This window comes from Mobula birostris, chromosome X (genome assembly GCF_030028105.1).
Source record: "Mobula birostris isolate sMobBir1 chromosome X, sMobBir1.hap1, whole genome shotgun sequence".
Lineage (NCBI taxonomy): Eukaryota > Metazoa > Chordata > Chondrichthyes > Myliobatiformes > Myliobatidae > Mobula > Mobula birostris.
The window spans coordinates 21765543-21783510 of record NC_092402.1 but is presented as its reverse complement, the minus strand read 5'-3'; the positions used below and the strand labels follow the sequence as shown (position 1 = coordinate 21783510).

The 17968-nt window shown below is 43.9% G+C and overlaps 1 protein-coding gene across 5 annotated transcripts in view; it reads left to right on the top strand.

Annotated features, from left to right (window-relative positions):
• The window catches only part of LOC140191638 (SH3 and cysteine-rich domain-containing protein 2-like), a 248317-nt gene that overhangs the window by 167347 nt on the left and 63002 nt on the right, over positions 1-17968 (top strand). For all 5 annotated transcript variants that reach the window (XR_011883864.1, XM_072249223.1, XM_072249222.1 and 2 more), the window contains one exon: positions 13838-13935. Coding sequence is in view for 4 of the 5 variants with exons in the window: in XM_072249223.1 (XP_072105324.1) it covers positions 13838-13935 (98 nt within the window). In the remaining variant the exon portion in view is untranslated. The remainder of the gene's footprint in view (positions 1-13837; positions 13936-17968) is intronic.

The following is a 17968-nucleotide window of genomic DNA, read 5'->3' as shown; positions in this document are numbered from 1 at the left end:
CTTTCGTGATGTCTGTCAATGATTTGGACTGTGGGATGAATGGATTTGTGGCTAAATTTGCCGATAATACAAAGGTAGGTGGGGGAGGGGTAGTGTTGAGGAAACAGAGAGCCTGCAGAGAGACTTAGATAGTTTTGGGGAATGGGCAAAGATCCGGCAAATGAAATACAATGTTGGAAAGTGTATGGTCATGCACTTTGGTGGAAGAAATAAACAGGCAGACTATTATTTAGATGGAGAGAGAATTCAAAATGCAGAGATACAAAGGGACTTGGGAGTCCTTGTGCAGGATACCCTAAAAGTTAACGTCCAAGTTGAGTCGGTGGTGCAGAAGGTGAGTGCAATGTTGGCATTCATTTCTAGAGGTATGGAATATAAGAGCAGGGATGTGATGTTGAAGCTGTACGTAACCGGCAACAATGAATATCAATCGAGACAGGTTATAAAAAAAAACAACCAAACATTTATTAAACACGGATAAATGATTTTAAAAAAAACGAAAACCTTAACCGGAAGTTAACCGCTATGCAGCCGTTCCACAAATCATCACTCGGCACTGGTTCTTAAAGTATTAAATGTGGAAACAGTTCTTAAAGCGGTAAAGTCAGATAAAGTTCTTAAAATGGTAAATTCGAAAGTCCAACAGATTTATACGTTCAATTGGGAGAGACTTCTCTGGAGAAGGATTTCTTCATAGACGCAACTTTCCTGCTGGTTCTGTCCAAAGGATTTACGATGCAGTAAATAAACAGTTTAAAACAACTGACCTTAATTTCTTTTAGAGAGAGCAAATCCCGCATGAACTCTTTGCTCTTTTGGCAAGAGTTATCTGCAATGCAGGTCACTACTCCTTCAACGAAAACTCAATAAGATCGATCCTTTGTTAAACTACCGAACGATACCGACTCCTCTCAATCCTTTGGGTCCTGTACTTCGATAAAGTCTTCACTCTCCCGTACTGCTGCTGGAATAAGGTACATCAATACATCTAGCAAAAATTGCCAATCCAGCACTATTGTACCTTGCAACAGAACGTACACTCCGTTTTAAAAATGAAGCTGCGTCATAAAAACAAATACGCAACAGAAATGGAGACACAGTACGTTCTAGCTGGAAAACTAAAAACTAACCGCATCATCTGGGGTCTTCCCTTATATACCCGTGGTGCACATGTCATCACGTGACCTCACATCGGTGGGAAAATTACATCAGGTGACCTCCAAAAGACCATTACATCATTCTCCCAAGAAAAAAATCACAGATCTCCTTGAGGTATGTAACAAGGCTCTATAAGGCACTTGTGAGACCACACTTGGAGTATTGTGTGCAGTTTTGTGCTCCTTATTTTAGAAAGGATATACTGACATTGGAGAGGGTTCAGAGAAAATTCACGAGAATGATTCCAGGAATGAATGGGTTGCCATATGAAGAACATCTGGCAGCTCTTAGGCTGTATTCCCTGGAGTTTAGGAGAATGAGGGGCGATCTCATAGAAACATTCTGAATGTTAAAAGGCCTGAACAGATTAGATATGGCAAAGTTATTTCCCGTGGTGGGGGAGTCTAGGATAAGAGGGCATGACTTCAGGATTGAAGGACATCCATTTAGAACAGAGATGCAGAGAAATTACTTTAGTCAGAGGGTGGTAAATCTGTGGAATTTGTTGCCATGAGCAGCTGTGGAGACCAAGTCATTGGATGTATTTAAAGCAGAGATATATAGGTTCTTGATTAGCCAGGGCATCAAAGGGTATGGGGAGAAGGCAGGGGAGTGGGGATGACTGGAAAAACTGGATCAGCCCATGATTGAATGGTGGAGCAGACCTGATGGGCTGAATGGCCTACTTCTATATCTTATGGTCTTGTGGTCCTTTGTTGTTTGTCATCTATATCAATGATCTGGATGATAATGTGGTTAACTGGATCAGCAAATTTGTGAATGACATCAAGATTGGGCTGTGTTGTGGACAGTATAGGAGACAATCAGAGCTTGCATAGGGATCTGGATCAGCTGGAAAAATAAGTTGAAAAATGGCAGGTGGAATTTAGTGCAGACAATTGCGTGCTTTTGTGCTTTGGCAGGACCAACCAGGGTAGGTCTTACATAGTGAATGGTAGGGCACTGAGGATTGTGGTGGAACAAAGAGATCTGGGAATACAGATCCATAATGTATTAAAGGTGGCATCACAGGTAGATAGGGTCATAAAGAAAGCCTTTACAAATCAACATATTTAGTGCAGAAGATGGGATGTTATGTTGAAGTTGTACAAGATGTTGGTGAGGCCTAATTTGGTGTAATGTGTGCAGTTCTGGTCACCTACCTACAGGAAAGATGTAAACAAGGTTGAAAGAGTCCAGAGGAAATTTACAAGGATGTTGCCAGGTCTGGAGGACCTGAGTTATAAGGAAAGATTGAATAGGTTAGGTCTGTATTCTTTAGAATTTCGAAGATTAAGAAGAGATTTGATAGAGGTAACACAATTATAAGGGGTACAGGTGGGGTAAATGCAAGCACGCTTGCTCCACTGAGTTTGGGTGGGACTTGAATTAGAGTTCATGGGTTAATGGTGAAAGGTAAGAAGTTTAAGAGGGGAAACTTCTTCACTTAGAGGATCGTGAGAGTGTGGAATGAACTGCCAGTGCAATTGCTGCCTGCGAGCTCGATTTCAAAGTTTAAGCCAAGTTTGATAGGTATATGGAAAGTAGTGGTATTGTCCCAGTGCAGGTCAACGGGAGTAGGCAGTTTAATTGGTTTTGGCATGGACTGGTTGGGCCAAAGTGACTGTATAACTTTACGACAAAGACTGACTAATGTGCAAAATCTAATGTGCAAAAAAAGACAAATCATGCCAATAATTTTCTAAAAAAGTATATAAACAATACTGATAATATGAGTTGTTGAGTCCTCGAAAGTGAGTCTGCCCCCACATCACCCTTCAGGATCCCAAACAGTCCTTCCAGGTGAGGCGCCTCTTCACCCGTGGGTGTGTTGGGGTTATCTACTGTATCCTATGCTTGTGGTGTGGCCTTCTCAACATTGATGAGACCAGACATAGAATGGGGTTCACTTCGTTGAGCACCTTTGCTCTGTCCGCAACAAAAGGTGGGATTTCACAGCGGCCACCCATTTCAATTTGACTTCTCATTCTGATTCTGACAAGTTTGCCCATGACCTTCTCAATTGCTATGATGAGGCAACAGGTTGGAGGAGCAGCACCTTGTATTCTGTCTGGGTAGCCACAACTTGATTGCATAACATCAATTTCTCAAACTTCTGATAATTTCTCCCTCCTTTCCCTTTTCTTCTCTTTTTTCATTCCCAATTACCCATTCCACTTCCCCTCTCATCATCAGCCTATCCATTTCCTCTGGTGCCCCTTCTCATTCAGTTTTCTCCATGGTCTGCTGTCCTCTCCTATTCAATTCCTTCTGCAGCCCTTTAACTCTTTCACCTAACCACTCCCAGCATCTTACTTCATCCCCCTCCCCTCCCCCTACCTTCACCTGCCAGCTTGTATTCTTTCTCCTCTCCCCACCAACTTATTCTGGCCTCCTTCCCCTTCCTTTCCAGTCCTGATGAAACATCTCTATCTGAAACATTGACTGTTTATTCCCCTCCATAGATGCTGCCTGATTTGCTGAGTTACTTCACATTTTGTGGGTATATTGTTAAAACTAGAGGATATAGTTAGGATAAGGGGAAAGATACTTAAAGGGATTTGAGGGAGAATCTTTTCATCCAGTGGCTTGGAAAGTCAGAGTATAGAAACAGGCCCTCCAGTGTAACTTGTACCTGTAGACCAAGATGCCCATCTAATCGGATTTAATATCACTGGCATATGTTGTGAAATTTGTTGCAACACACATAAAAAATGTTGGTGAACGCAGCAGGCCAGGCAGCATCTATAGGAAGAGGTACAGTCGACGTTTCAGGCCGAGACCCTTCGTCAGGGCTAACTGAAAGAAGAGACAGAAAGAGATTTTAAAGTGGGAGGGGGAGGGGAAGATCCGAAATGATAGGAGAAGACAAGAGGGGTAGGGATGGAGCTAAGAGCTGGAAAGTAGATTGGCAAAAGGGATACAAGGCTGGAGAAGGGAGAGGATCATGGGACGGGAGGCCTAGGGAGAAAGAAAGGGGGAGGGGAGCCCAGAGGATGGAGAACAGGTAAATAAATAACGGATGGGATATGAAAGAGAGGTGGGGCATTAACGGAAGTTAGAGAAGTCAATGTTCATGCCATCAGGTTGGAGGCTACCCAGACAGAATATAAGGTGTTGTTCCTCCAACCTGAGTGTGGCTTCATCTTGACAGTAGAGGAGGCCGTGGATAGACATATCAGAATGGGAATGGGACGTGGAATTAAAATGTGTGGTGACTGGGAGATCCTGCTTTCTCTGGCTGACAGAGCGTAGGTGTTCAGCGAAACGATCTCCCAGTCTGCGTCGGGTCTCGCCAATATATAGAAGGCCGCATCGGGAGCACCGGACGCTGTATATCACCCCAGCCAACTCACAAGTGAAGTGTCACCTCACCTGGAATTGACAGTAGAGGAGGCCACGGATAGACATATCAGAATGGGAATGGGACGGAATTAAAATGTGTGGCCACTGGGAGATCCTGCTTTCTCTGGCAGACAGAGCGTAGGTGTTCAGCGAAATGGTCTCCCAGCCTGCGTCGGGTCTCGCCAATGAATAGAAGGTCGCATCGGGAGCACCGGACGCAGTATATCACCCCAGCCGACTCACAGGTGAAGTGTCACCTCACCTGGAAGATGAAGCCACACTCATGTTGGAGGAACAACACCTTATATTCCGTCTGGGTAGCCTCCAACCTGATGGCATGAACATCGACTTCTCTAACTTCCGCTTATGCCCCACCTCCGCTTCATACCCCACCCATCATTTATTTATTTATTTATTTATTATTAATCTCTCCCTCTCTCTCTCTCTCTCTATCTCTCTCTCTTTTCTGGCTCTGTCCCTCTCACCATACTCCTTGCCCATCCTCTGGGCTTCCTCCCTTCTCCTTTCTTTCTTCCTAGGCCTCCTGTCCCATGATCCTCTCATATCCTTTTTGGCAATCAACTTTCCAGCTCTTGGCTCCATCCCTCCCCCTCCTGTCTTCTGCTATCATTTCGGATCTCCCCTCCCCCTCCCACTGTCAAATCTCTTACTAGCTCTTCTTTCAGTTAGTCCTGACAAAGAGTCTCAGCCTGAAACGTCGACTGTACCTCTTCCTATAGATGCTGCCTGGCCTGCTGTGTTCACCAGCATTTTTTATGTGTGTTGCTTGAAATTCCAGCATCTACAGATTTTCTCATGAAATTTGTTGTTTGCCCCTGTACATTGCAGTACATAACAAAAACTGTGAATTACAGTAAGAAGTAAGCATAAAAATTACATAAGTAGTGCAAAAAGAGAGAGGAAAAATAGTGAGATAGTGTTCATGGGTTCACTGTCCATTCAGAAATCTCATGGCAGAGGGGAAGAAGCTGCACCTGAAATATTGAATGTGTGTCTTCAGGCTCCTGTACCACCACCTTGATGGTAGCAATGTCCTGGATGACGGGGAACTCCGCCTTTGTGGGGTATCGCCTTCTAGTCCTATTTGCCCACATTTGGCTTGTGAGTACGTGGAACTCACTGCCTGAGGGGTAGCTGGAAGCAGAGACTCTCACTATGTGTTAGTAGTATTTAGATGAGCAGAAGGCTACAAACCAATTGCTGATAAGTGGGAATTAGTGTAGCTGGGTATTTTATAGTTGGTATAGAAAACGTTGGTTGAGGAACCTGTTTCTGTGCAGTGCAACTTTTATGATATTTTGTGTTTTGCACTGCATAGTTCAGAGCACAGTATCGTAGCAGCTAGTGCAATGCTTTACAGCAGCCAGCTCTTAGATTGGGGTTTGATTCACACCACTGCCTATCAGGGGTTTGTACATTTTCCCTGTAACTGCATGGGTTTCCACTGGGTGCTCTAGTTTCCTCCTGCAGTCCAGAGATATACAGTTGGGGTTAGTGAGTTGTGGGCATGTCATGTTGGCACCAAAAACATGTCGACACTTGTGGGCTGCCTCATCACAAACTTTGGTGATTTGACTTGATGCAAAACAATGCATTTTACTGTATTTTTCAATGTACACGTGCAAATAAAGCTAACCTTTTGGGACATGGTTGTTGACTCTAAAGAAAGGGAGTTGATCACTGAGGGTGTCTGTTTAGTGTACGAATGTTGACTTGGAATGTATAATTATGGGTTGTGGAGCACGCTGGGAAAGCTCAATACTCCAGGGGCAAAGTTTCATGCAATTCTCAGCTGGACTTCAGAGTGAGTTGGAAGCCAAGCTGAGCCATTGGGCAGGGAATATGGCATCCCCTAGCCCAGCAGGGCTGTGATTGTGCTGGGAAAGTATATGTTACATGTGGAGCAACACGCAAAAAGCTGGAGGAACTCAGCAGGTCAGTCACATCTGTGGAGGAAAATGGACAGTCAATGTTCTGGGTTGTGGCCCTTCATCTCAACTCCTCTCTAACTGTCTGCACACCCCCCACCCTCAACCTAGAGCCTCTTTTTTTTGACATCTCTTATTGGGGGTGGGGGAGGTTTCCTACTGTCAACCCTATCAATGGCTCTCTTTCATTGCATTAACATGATAGTGGCCAGTATTTCCTGGAAAGTGCAGGTGAAAGGTCTTGATCTAAAACATCAACTGTTTATTCCTCTCTAGAGATGCTGATTGACCTCGCAAACACAAGGAAATCTGCAGATGCTGGAATTTCAAGCAACACACATAAAAGTTGCTGGTGAACGCAGCAGGCCAAGCAGCATCTACACATTGAACATTGACTTCTCAAAGTTCCGCTAATGCCCCACCTTCCCCTCGTACCCCATCTGTTATTTATTTATTTAATACACACATTCTTTTTCTCTTTCTCCCTTTTCTCCCTCTGTCCCTCTCACTATACCCCTTGCCCATCCTCTGGGTTCCCCCCTCCCCCTTTCTTTCTCCCTAGGCCTCCTGTCCCATGATCCTCTCATATCCCTTTTGCCAATCACCTGTCCAGCTCTTGGCTCCATCCCTCCCCCTCCTGTCTTCTCGTGTCATTTCAGATCTCTCCCTCCCCCTCCCACTTTCAAATCTCTTTCTAGATTTTCTTTCAGTTAGTCCTGACGAAGGGTCTCGGCCCGAAATGTCGACTGTACCTCTTCCTATAGATGCTGCCTGGCCTGCTGCGTTCACCAGCAACTTTTATGTGTGTTGCTGATTGACCTGCTAAGTTTCTTCAGCAGTTTATGGTATGTTACTTATTGACTGTGACAAATAGGCTTAAAAACCCAATAATCAAATTATGTCTTCACCAAAGTTCAATAGTTCCATTTAATATCAGAGAAATGTATGCAATATATATCCTGAAATTCTTGTTCTTTGCAGACATCCATGAAAACAGAAGAGTGCCCCAAAGAGTGAGTGACAGTAAAAATGTTAGAATCCTGAAGTCCCCCATTAACCCTTCCCACATACAAGCAACAGCCAAAGCAAAGTCGCTCCCCCATCCACTCCTACGAAAAAGCATCAGCACCCTCCACCCACAAAGCATGCAATAGCAAAGCTCCCAATAAAGACCATGATCTGCAGTAGAACAAAAACTAATTGTTAACCCAACAATTCAACATGTCACAGGGTCTCTCTCTCGCTAATAAATGGAAAAAGAGGTGTCCCTTTTCAGAGCAAGAGGGGAGACATAACAAAACAACTCACTGATTTATGATGTTAAAAGTCTGTCGCGCCACCTTTTCTCCCCCCAAGTACTCTGCCTGGAGAATTTGGGGTGGAGGGGAGAGGGAAAGGGAGTGAGGGAAGAAGAGAAAAAAGAAAGAATGAACATGAGGTGAAGTGTCCTTGAAAGTGAGTCCATAGGTTGTGATGGGGTGAGTGAAGTTATCCCCTCTGGTTCAGGAGCCTGATTGGTGAGGGGTAGTAACTGGTCTGAACCTGGTGGTGTGAGTCCTGAGGCTCCTGTACTACCTTCCTGAGTAGGGAGTAAATAGCATGACCTGGGTGGCGGGGGTCTCTGATGACAAATGCTGCTTTCCTGCAACGCTCCATGTAGATGTGCTCAATGGTGCGGAAGGGGTTACCTGTGATGGACTGGGTTATATCCGCTACATTTTGTAGGATCTTCTGTTTAAGGGCATTGGTGTTTCCATACCAGGCTATGATGCAACTAGTCAATATACGCTCCACTACACACCTATAGAAGTTGGTCAAAGTTTTAGGTGTCATTAGATTAGATTAGATTAGATTCAACTTTATTGTTATTATGCTGAGTACAGATACAAAGCCAATGAAATGCAGTTAGCATCTAACCAGAAATGCAAAGAATAGTGTTATTTACAAAATAACTGTGAATAAAAAATAAGTGCTACAGCACACAAATATAAAAGTGAATCTTTACAAACTCTTAAGGAAGAAGAGGTGCTGCTGTGCTTTCTTTGTAATTGCAGTTATGTGCTGGATCCAGGACAGGTCCTCTGAAGTGATAACACCAAGGAATTTAAAGTTGTTGACCTTCTCCATCTCTGATTCCCCAATAAGAACTAGCTCATGGACCTCTAGTTTCCTCCTCCTGAAATCAATAATCAGCTCCTTGGTCTTGCTGACATTGAGTGAGAGGTTGTTGTTGTGGAAACACTCAGCCAGATTTTCAATCCGCCCCCCTCCCCCCATAGGCTGATTCGTCATCACCTTTAATTCGGCCTGTGACAGTGGTATCATCAGCAAACTTAAATATGGCATTGGAGCTGTGCTTAGCCACACAGTCATAAGTATAAAACAAGTAGAGCAGGGGGATGAGTACATACACTTGTGATGCACCTGTGCTGATGGAGATTGTGGAGAAGAAGTTGTCAATCCAAACTAACTGGAGTCTGCAAGTGAGGAATTCAAGGGTCCAATTGCACAAGGAAGTATTGAGACCTGGGTCTTGAAGCTGATTGATTAGTTTTGAGGAGATGATAATATTGAATGCTGAGCTGTAATTGATAAAGAGCATCCTGATGTACGCATCTTTGCTGTCCAGATGTTTCAGGGTTGAGTGAAGAGCTAATGAAATGGCAGCTGCTGTGGATCTGTTGTGTCGGTAGGCATATTGGAACTGATCCAAGTTTCTACTCGGGCAGGAGCCGATATCTTTCATCACCAACCTCTCAAAGCACTTCATTACTGTGGCTGTAAGTGCTATTGAATGATAGTCATTGAGGCAGGTTACCATGTTCTTCTTGGGCACCGGTATAAATGAAGCCTGCTTGAAGCAGGTGGGTACCTCAGATTGCCAGAGCGACAGGCTAAAGATATTGGTGAACAGTCCAGACAGTTGATCAGCACGGGTCTTTAATACTTGGCCCATGTACCCTGTCTGGGCTGGATGCTTTCTGTGGATTCCGTGGGTTCACCCTCCTGAAGGATGCTCTCACCTCTGCCTCAGAGACTCAAATCATCAAGGATATGGGAGTTTGTGATGGTTCCACCATGTCTTGATGGCCAAAGTGAGCATTGGGGTCATCTGGAAGCAAAACTCTGTTGTCACCTCTGTCACTTGATTTTACTTTATAATTATTCAAGCCCTGCCATAACTGTCGAGCATCCTTCAGTGATTCAAGATTGGTCTAGAATTGCCACTATGCCCATGAGATAGCATGGCAGGCATTCCCGATCGTCGAAAACAGTGGTCTAGTGTGTTGGGACCTCTGGAGTTACAGGTTGTATGCTGATGGTAATTGGGCAGGGATATCTTCAAACAAGCCTGGTTGAAATCCTTGACTGGGATCGGAAATGTGTTGGGGTGGACTGTTTCTTGTTTGGTGATAGCATCATGTAGTATCTCAGTGCCTGTTTACAGTCTGCCAGTGGTGCAATGTAAACTGTGGTCAGGATCACTGGGAACTCTCTTGGTAAATAGAATGGTTGGCATTTGATCATGAGGTGTTCAAAGTTGGGAGAAAACTACCATATTAGAGCACCACAGAAGATTTATAATGAAATACACACCCCCACCTTTTGCCTTTTATTAATTGGTGGTTCATCGCATCCTGTGTATCAAGAATCCTTCGGGTCTGATTGCTCTATGTGGCATACTCTGAGTAAGGCACATCTCAGTAAAACACAGACACAGCAATTTCTTATTTTCCTTTGAAATAGCAATCTTGCCCTCAGGTTCTCAATTTTGTTCTCTAGCAATTGCAGATTTGCTAACAAGATGCTGGGTAGATGGGTCGCATTGCTCTGCATTTCAGCCTGTCTAGGAGTCCCTCCCCCACTCCCTGCCTTGCTTCTGGCCATGGTGATGAAACTTCAAGTTGTACCTACTTGGTTGAGAGTTAAGTCCACCGAGGTTGGGAACGGAAGGGGTCAATAAATTACTGGGTGTTTTTCATAGGCTGCCCAATAGTAACAGGGATATCGAGGAGCAGACAGGGAAACAGATCCTGGAAAGGTGTAATAATTACAGAGGTGTCATGATGGGAGATTTTAATTTCTCAAATATCGATTGGCATCTCCCTAGAGCAAGGGGTTTAGATGGGGCTTATTATGTGTGTTCAGGAAGGTTTCTTGACACAATATGTAGATAAGCCTACAAGAGGAGAGACTGTACTTGATTTGGTGTTGGGAAATGAACCTGGTCAGGTGTCAGATCTCTCAGTGGGAGAGCATTTTGGAGATAGTGATCATAATTCTATCTCCTTTACAATAGCATTGGAGAGAGATAGGAACAGAAAAGTTAGAAAAGTGTTTAATTGGAGTAAGGGGAATTATGAGGATCTCAGGCAGCAAATTGGAAGCTTAAATTGGAAACAGATGTTCTCAGGGAGAAGTACAGAAGAAATGTGGCAAATGTTCAGGGGATATTTGTGTGGAGTTCTACATCGGTACATTCCAATGAGACAGGGAAGTTATGGTAGCGTACAGGAACTGTGGTGTACAAAGGCTGTAATAAATCCAGTCAAGAAGAAAAGAAAAACTTACAAAAGGTTCACAGAGCTAGGTAATGTTAATGATCTAGAAGATTATAAGGCTAATAGGAAGGAGCTTAAGAAGGAAATTAGGAGAGCCAGAAGAGACCATGAGAAGGCCTTGGCGGGCAGGATTAAGGAAAACCCCAAGGCATTCTACAAGTATGGGAGGAGCAAAAGGATAAGACATGAAAGAATAGGACCTACGTATCAAGTGTGACAGTGGGAAAGTATGTATGGAACGGGAGGAGATAGCAGAGGTACTTAATGAGTACTTTGCTTCAGTATTCACTACGGAAAAGGATCTTGGTGATTGTAGTGATGACTTGAAGCAGACTGAAAAGCTTGAGCATGTAGATATTAAGAAAGAGTATGTGCTGGAGCTTTTGGAAAGTATTAAGTTGGATAAGTCGCTGGGACCAGATGAGATGTACCCCAGGCTACTGTGGGAGGCGAGGGAGGAGGTTGCTGAGCCTCTGGCAATGGTCCTTGCATCATCAATAGGGATGAGAGTGGTTCCGGAGGATTGGAGGGTTGCGGATGTTGTTCCTTTATTCAAGAAAGGGAGTAGAGATAGCGCAGGAAGTTATAGGCCAGTGAGTCTTACTGCAGTGGTTGGTAAGTTGATGAAGAAGGTCCTGAGAGGCAGGATTTATGAACATTTGGAGAGGTATAATATGATTAGGAATAGTCAGCATGGCTTTGTCAAGGGCAGGTCATGCCTTACGAGCCTGATTGAATTTTTTGAGGATGTGACTAAACACATTGATGAAGGAAATGCAGTAGATGTAGTGTATATGGATTTCAACAAGGTATTTGAAAAGATACCCCATGCAAGGCTTATTGAGAACTTAAGGAGGCATGGGATCCAAGGGGACATTGCTTTGTGGATCCAGAACTGGCTTGCCCACAGAAGGCATAGAGTGGTTGTAGATGGGTAATATTCTGCATGGAGGTTGGTCACCAGTGATGTGCCTCAGGGATCAGTTCTGAGACCCTTACTCTTTGTGATTTTTATAAATGACCTAGATGAGGAAGTGGAGGGATGGGTTCGTAAGATCACTGATGACACAAAAGGTTGGAGGTGTTGTGGATAGTGTGGAGGGCTGTCAGAGGTTACAGCGGACATTGATTGGATGCAAAACTGGGCTGCGAAATGGCAGATGGAGTTCAACCCAGACAAGTGTGAGGTGGTTCATTAATGGTAAGACTCTTGGCAGTGTGGAGGATCAGAGGGATATTGGGGTCCGAGTCCATAGAATGCTCAAAGCAGCTGCGCAGGTTGACTCTCTGGTTAAGAAGGCGTACGGTGTATTGGCCTTCATCAATCGTAGAATTGAATTTAGGAACCAAGAAGTAATGTTGCAGCTATATAGGACCCTGGTCAGACCCCACTTGGAGTACTGTGCTCAGTTCTGGTCACCTCACTACAGGAAGGATGTGAAAGCCATAGAAAGGGTGCAGAGGAGATTTACAAGGATGTTACCTGGATTGGGGAGCATGCCTTATGAGAATAGGTTGAGTGATTTTCTCCTTTTCTCCTTGGAGCAGAAATGGTTGCCACAAAAGAACACAGGTTTAAGGTGCTGGGGAGTGGGTACAGAGGAGATGTCAGGGGTAAGTTTTTTTACTCAGTGCTGAGTGTGTGGAATGGGCTGCCGGCAACGGTGGTGGAGGCAGATATGATAGGGTCTTTTAAGAGACTTTTGGATGGAGCTTAGAAAAATAGAGAGCTATAGGTAAGCCTAGTCATTTCTAAGGTTGGGACATGTTTGGCACAACTTTGTGGGCCGAAGGGTCTGTATTGTGCTGTAGGTTTTCTATGTTTCTATGAGTCCTTCAGAAGATGGTCCTTCAATAAATCAATTCAAAAGTAGGTTGCTTAAAGGGCACCAGCCTAATTGGGAGGAAATCGTAATAATTCTATATTCATTCATTGATTTAATGATGAAAATCATGACTGCTTTGTCTGGTAGTAGAATTGTGACAGTATTATTGAAAACGGTCTGAGCATCATTATCAATAGAAATGTTAATGGATCAGAACATTAACATGGGAGTATAGCATAGGCTGATGCAAGACCTACCTTGGTTTGCCCAAATTCTTATCCACGAGGAGCAATATCAAAATTGAGACAGAATGATAGAAGCATTGGGACAGGTGGGTAAGATGCTGGATTCTTGAGCCACAATCAATGCTAGAGAAGCTCAACAGGTTGAGCAGGATCTGTGAGAGGGGGAGAGTGGGTGTGGGAGGGGAAGTCCTGATACACAGTTACAATCAGAAACATCGATAATTCTTTTCCTTCCCAAAGAAGCTGCTCGACCCATTGAGTTCCCACTTTCCCACAATGGTCACTGTGGAAATGGGCTGAGGAGCAGGAGGAGCACTGACTGAAGCCCTCCCTCCCTGTAGAGACCCTGAAGCTTATTTTATTTTATTTAGACTTACTGAACAGTAACAGGCCCTTCCGGATCAATGAGCCTATGCCACCCAATTACATGCATGTGACCAATTAACCTACTAACCCGTATATCTTTGGAATGTGAGAGGAAACTAGAGCACCCAGAGGAAACCCACGTGGTCACTGGGGGAACGTACAAAGTCCTTTTAGACAGCGTGGAAATTGAACCCAGGTCACTGATGCTGTATTGGCATTAAAGCTAACTGCTATGCTACCATGCCGCCCAAGTTGAGTAATGCAATGATACAATTCTCACAATAGAATCACTAACTCAGCAGGCCAGGCAGCATTTGTGGAAAGGGAAACATTGTGTGATAGTGTCATTACTTTCTCTGAAGGTTGCTGTTTTCTCTGCCCTATAGATTAGGAAGCCCTCAGTCCGTAAAGATATGCTGCAGATGCATACGTATGTAGCGCTCTACAAGTTTGTACCGCAGGAGCAAAATGACTTGGGACTACAGTAAGTATATCTTTCAACTTCATTGTGTGATGAAAGAAAATAAACCATTCAATTCAAGTTTAATTGTCATTCAATCATACATGAACACAGCCAAACGGAACAGTGTTACCCTGGGGCCAAGGAGCAAAACACAGTAGCACCACAGTGCAAAGCACACATAGCACATATAAGACAGCAAGCCCAAGTAAGATATCTGTAAGATACAGCCACGCAAAAGGGGGGGGGGGGGGGTGTGAGCAGCACCGTCCCCAGCCTGGATGCGGCTCCTTATCACCCCTGGTGGAGCACATCGGCTCTGAGGCCTCTCTTCTGGCAGCTGTAAACAGGAAACAGGTGACACCACACCTTGGGGACTCATCCTCACTACAACCAAGGCTATGTAGCTCCCCTGCCACCTGCTCTTGCTCTCAGCCAATAAGTCAGTGAATTGAACTTGTGGCATTCCACATTAACAATGTCTAAAAGGATGTTGCAAGCACAAGAAAAGCAACCAAGGCAGTTACTCGCTATTAGAAAGCACAATGTGCAGCTCCTTCATTTTCTCCACCAACGAGCAACTTGCTGATGGGGTAGACCTGCAGTACATTCAGTTCTTAATGTATAGCAGGATCTTATGATCAGAAAACTGTTTAAGGAGGATAATAGCACCCTTTGTTGATCCCGTAGAAGCCGCTGTGATCAAATGCACTGTCATCTTATCGGAACTTTGAAAACTAGCAAACTGTTGTTACTAATTCTTCCTACTGGAAATAGATAGGTGAAAATGCCCACCTAATTTGAGAAAAGTATGGGGAATGTCAAGGGTAAGTTTTTTTTTTACGGAGTGCTGGTTGTGTGGAACACCCCAGAGATACATTAGGGCCTACACTGCACCAAAATATGTGGATCCCTGATTGGTCTCTAAAGTCAACTGAGGACCAACCCCTTAGAAGAACAATATACTTGATTCAAATGTGGCTAAACTTTTAGCTGGATATATTTTTCATCAAGAAGTTTTTATCATGTTAAGACATTATACACTTCCCAGGCAGCACAGTGGCTTAGCAGTTATCACAGCCACCTCATGGCTCCTACAGTCCGACTCCAAACTCGTTCAACCCTCGTTTAATTACATACCAAAGAAATGGAAACAGTTAGTTCCTTGAGCCTGTTCTTTTGAGCCACTTGTTCCAACTTTTTTTTTATCAACTTACCCTTTTTTATTCTTCATGGGCCTAACTTGGACAGCTCCATTGCCTACATTTAAGATAAGATTAGCTTAGCTTTAGATGTCACATATACATTGAAACATAAAAATATCAAATATACTGTGAAATGCCTTGATTGTGTCAATAACTAACACTGTCTGGGAATATGCCAGGAGCAGTCCACAAATGTTACTACGCTTCTGGTGCCAACACAGTATGCCCACATCTCACTAACCCTAACCCATATGTCTTAGGAATGTGGGAAGGAACCAGAGCACTTAAAAGAAATCCATGTGATCACAGGGAGAACAGATGAACTCCTTACAGACAGTGGTGGGAATTGAACCGGGGTTACTGGTGCTGTAAAACATTATGCTAGCCTCTATGCTGCAGTGCCAGCCTTTTTTTTTTGCCACTGTTTTGTGTGAGCTATCAGTCTACAATGGCAGTCTATGTGGTTCAAAATGGCATGCTTCCACTTACTTTGTGAGGGTTCTGAAGTGAGTGCTGTGGGAATAGCAGACTGCCTGAAGGAATGGGACAATACTTTGGGAGGTGCTGGTGTCCTTCTACAATTTGCTCAGGACATTTATCTGCCTCCAGCTTTGGCCCTTGAGGTGCTCAGTGCATCCCATCAACATTGACCAATTAAGAGTTAGCAAATCCCAGGAATCAGTGCAGTTGTGGCCTATTCCCATGGAGGCTTTGAACACCTCTATTATCTTTTCCTCCATCAATCCATATCACTTTGGTAAAAGGAATAAAGACATAGACTAGTTGCTAAACAGAGATAAAATTCAGAAATCAAAGATGCAAAAGGAATTGGGAGTCCTTGTGCAGGATCCCCTCAATGTTAGTTTGTAGGTTGACTCAGTAGTAAGGAAGGCAAATGCAATGTTACATAATTCATTTCGAGGGGGCTAGAATATAAAATGAAGGATGTAATGCTGAGGCTTTATAAGGCACTCGTCAGACCACATGATGTATTGCGAGCAGTTTTGGGAACCTTATCCAAGAAAAGATGTGCTGGCATTGGGGAAGATCCAGAGGAGAGTAACGAGAGTGATTCTGGGAATGAAAGGATTAACATATGAGTAGTGTTTGATGGCTCTGGGCCTGCTCTCGCTTGATTTGGGTGATCTCATTGAAACCTACCGAATCTTGAAAGGCCTAAATGGAGTGGATGTGGAGAGAACGTTTCCTATAGTGGGGTAGTCTCGGATCAGAGGGCATAGCCTCGGAGTACTTCATACTTTATTGTCGCCAAACGATTGATACTAGAACGTGCAATCATCATAGCGATATTTGATTCCGCACTTCCCGCTCCCTGGATTACAAATCGATAGTAAATATTAAAAATTTAAATTTTAAATCATAAGCAGAAAATAGAAAAATGGAAAGTAAGGTAGTGCAAAAAAGACGAGATGCAGGTCCGGATATTTGGGGGGTACGGCAGAGTGAGAGGGGCATCCTATTAGAACAGAGATGAGGAGGAATTTCTTTAGCTAGAGGGTGGTGAATTTGTGGAATTCATTTCAACAGATGGCTGTAGTGGCCAAATTATTGGATATACTTAAAGCAGAGGTTAATGGTTTCTTGATTAGTAAGGTCATCAAATGTTATGGGGAGAAGGCAGGAGAATGAGGTTAAGAGGGTTGGAATGATAGAATGGTAGAGCAAACTCAATCAGCCAAATGGCCTAAATCTTCCCCTATGTCACTTGCCAACACTTCCCCCCCCCACCCCCGAAGAGCAGTATGTGTTTCTCCTGTTGTATTTCTTGCATCTCTATTGCTTACAAGCCCACCCTTCTTTGTATCTTTAGTAAAATTAGATAATGGATGGAGTATTTCATTAATAAATATAGTGAATAATTAAAGGTTCTAATATTTATTTTTGCAGAATATCAGCTGGACGCTGTGCTAGTCTGAGCCTCTGTTCAATTTGCTTTGTCCTTGAATCCCACTCTGCCTGTTTCCTAGTCTGGTTAATAATTTACCTTCAATTCCACTGCTTCATCATTAGCAAGTAATCATATGAGGGGCCTCATCCAATGCTTTTGATCTTTTCAACTATTTCCAGCTGTCTCTGACACATTGGAAATAGCAGGGACAGCCTTTGAGAGAAAGAGCTATCAAAGAGCCAAGAAGGTGGCCTGTAGGAAGGGCTGCTGTTTGTGCTGCTCAAGACTCCCACAGCCCACTCTGTTTAGTGGAATGTCCAGGGTGGTGATGGTAGCTGTGGGAACTATGAAAGACCAGTGCAGGGAGGCTTGCTCAGGCAGTGACTGTGAGCCATGGATCTGAATGAATGCAATCCAACTCGGTTTCTCAGCAAGTGGCTTATCGCCAAACTTCTGTGTAAACTTATCTACGAGAAAACTGATGCCGCCTCTCCTAATGCATTATGTGGTTTGCTGTCAGACTTTGTCCAATAGTGGGATGTGATGGAAGACTTGAAGATTCCTTAATACAAGAGATTCTGCAGATGCTGGAAATCCAGAGTAACATGCACAAAATTTTGGAGGAACTCAGCAGGTCAGACAACATCTATAGAAAGGAATAAAAAGTCAACGTTTCAGGCCAAAACCCTTCATCAGGACTGGAAATGAAGGAGGGAGAAGCCAGAATTCCCTAGCTGTGTCATGTTAATCATTTACTTGTTAGATGTCAGTGTTGTGCCTGCCAGTCTTTGCTGCTCATCTTTAACTACTCATACTAAGTGACATGGGGAACCACTTCCTCGGACGGCTGTGGTGATGGAGTTCCAAGGAAGTGTCAGCCCAAGTGGCTTCCAAAAATAGTGATGACAGCATGGTAGCTTAACAATTAGCACAGTGCACAACA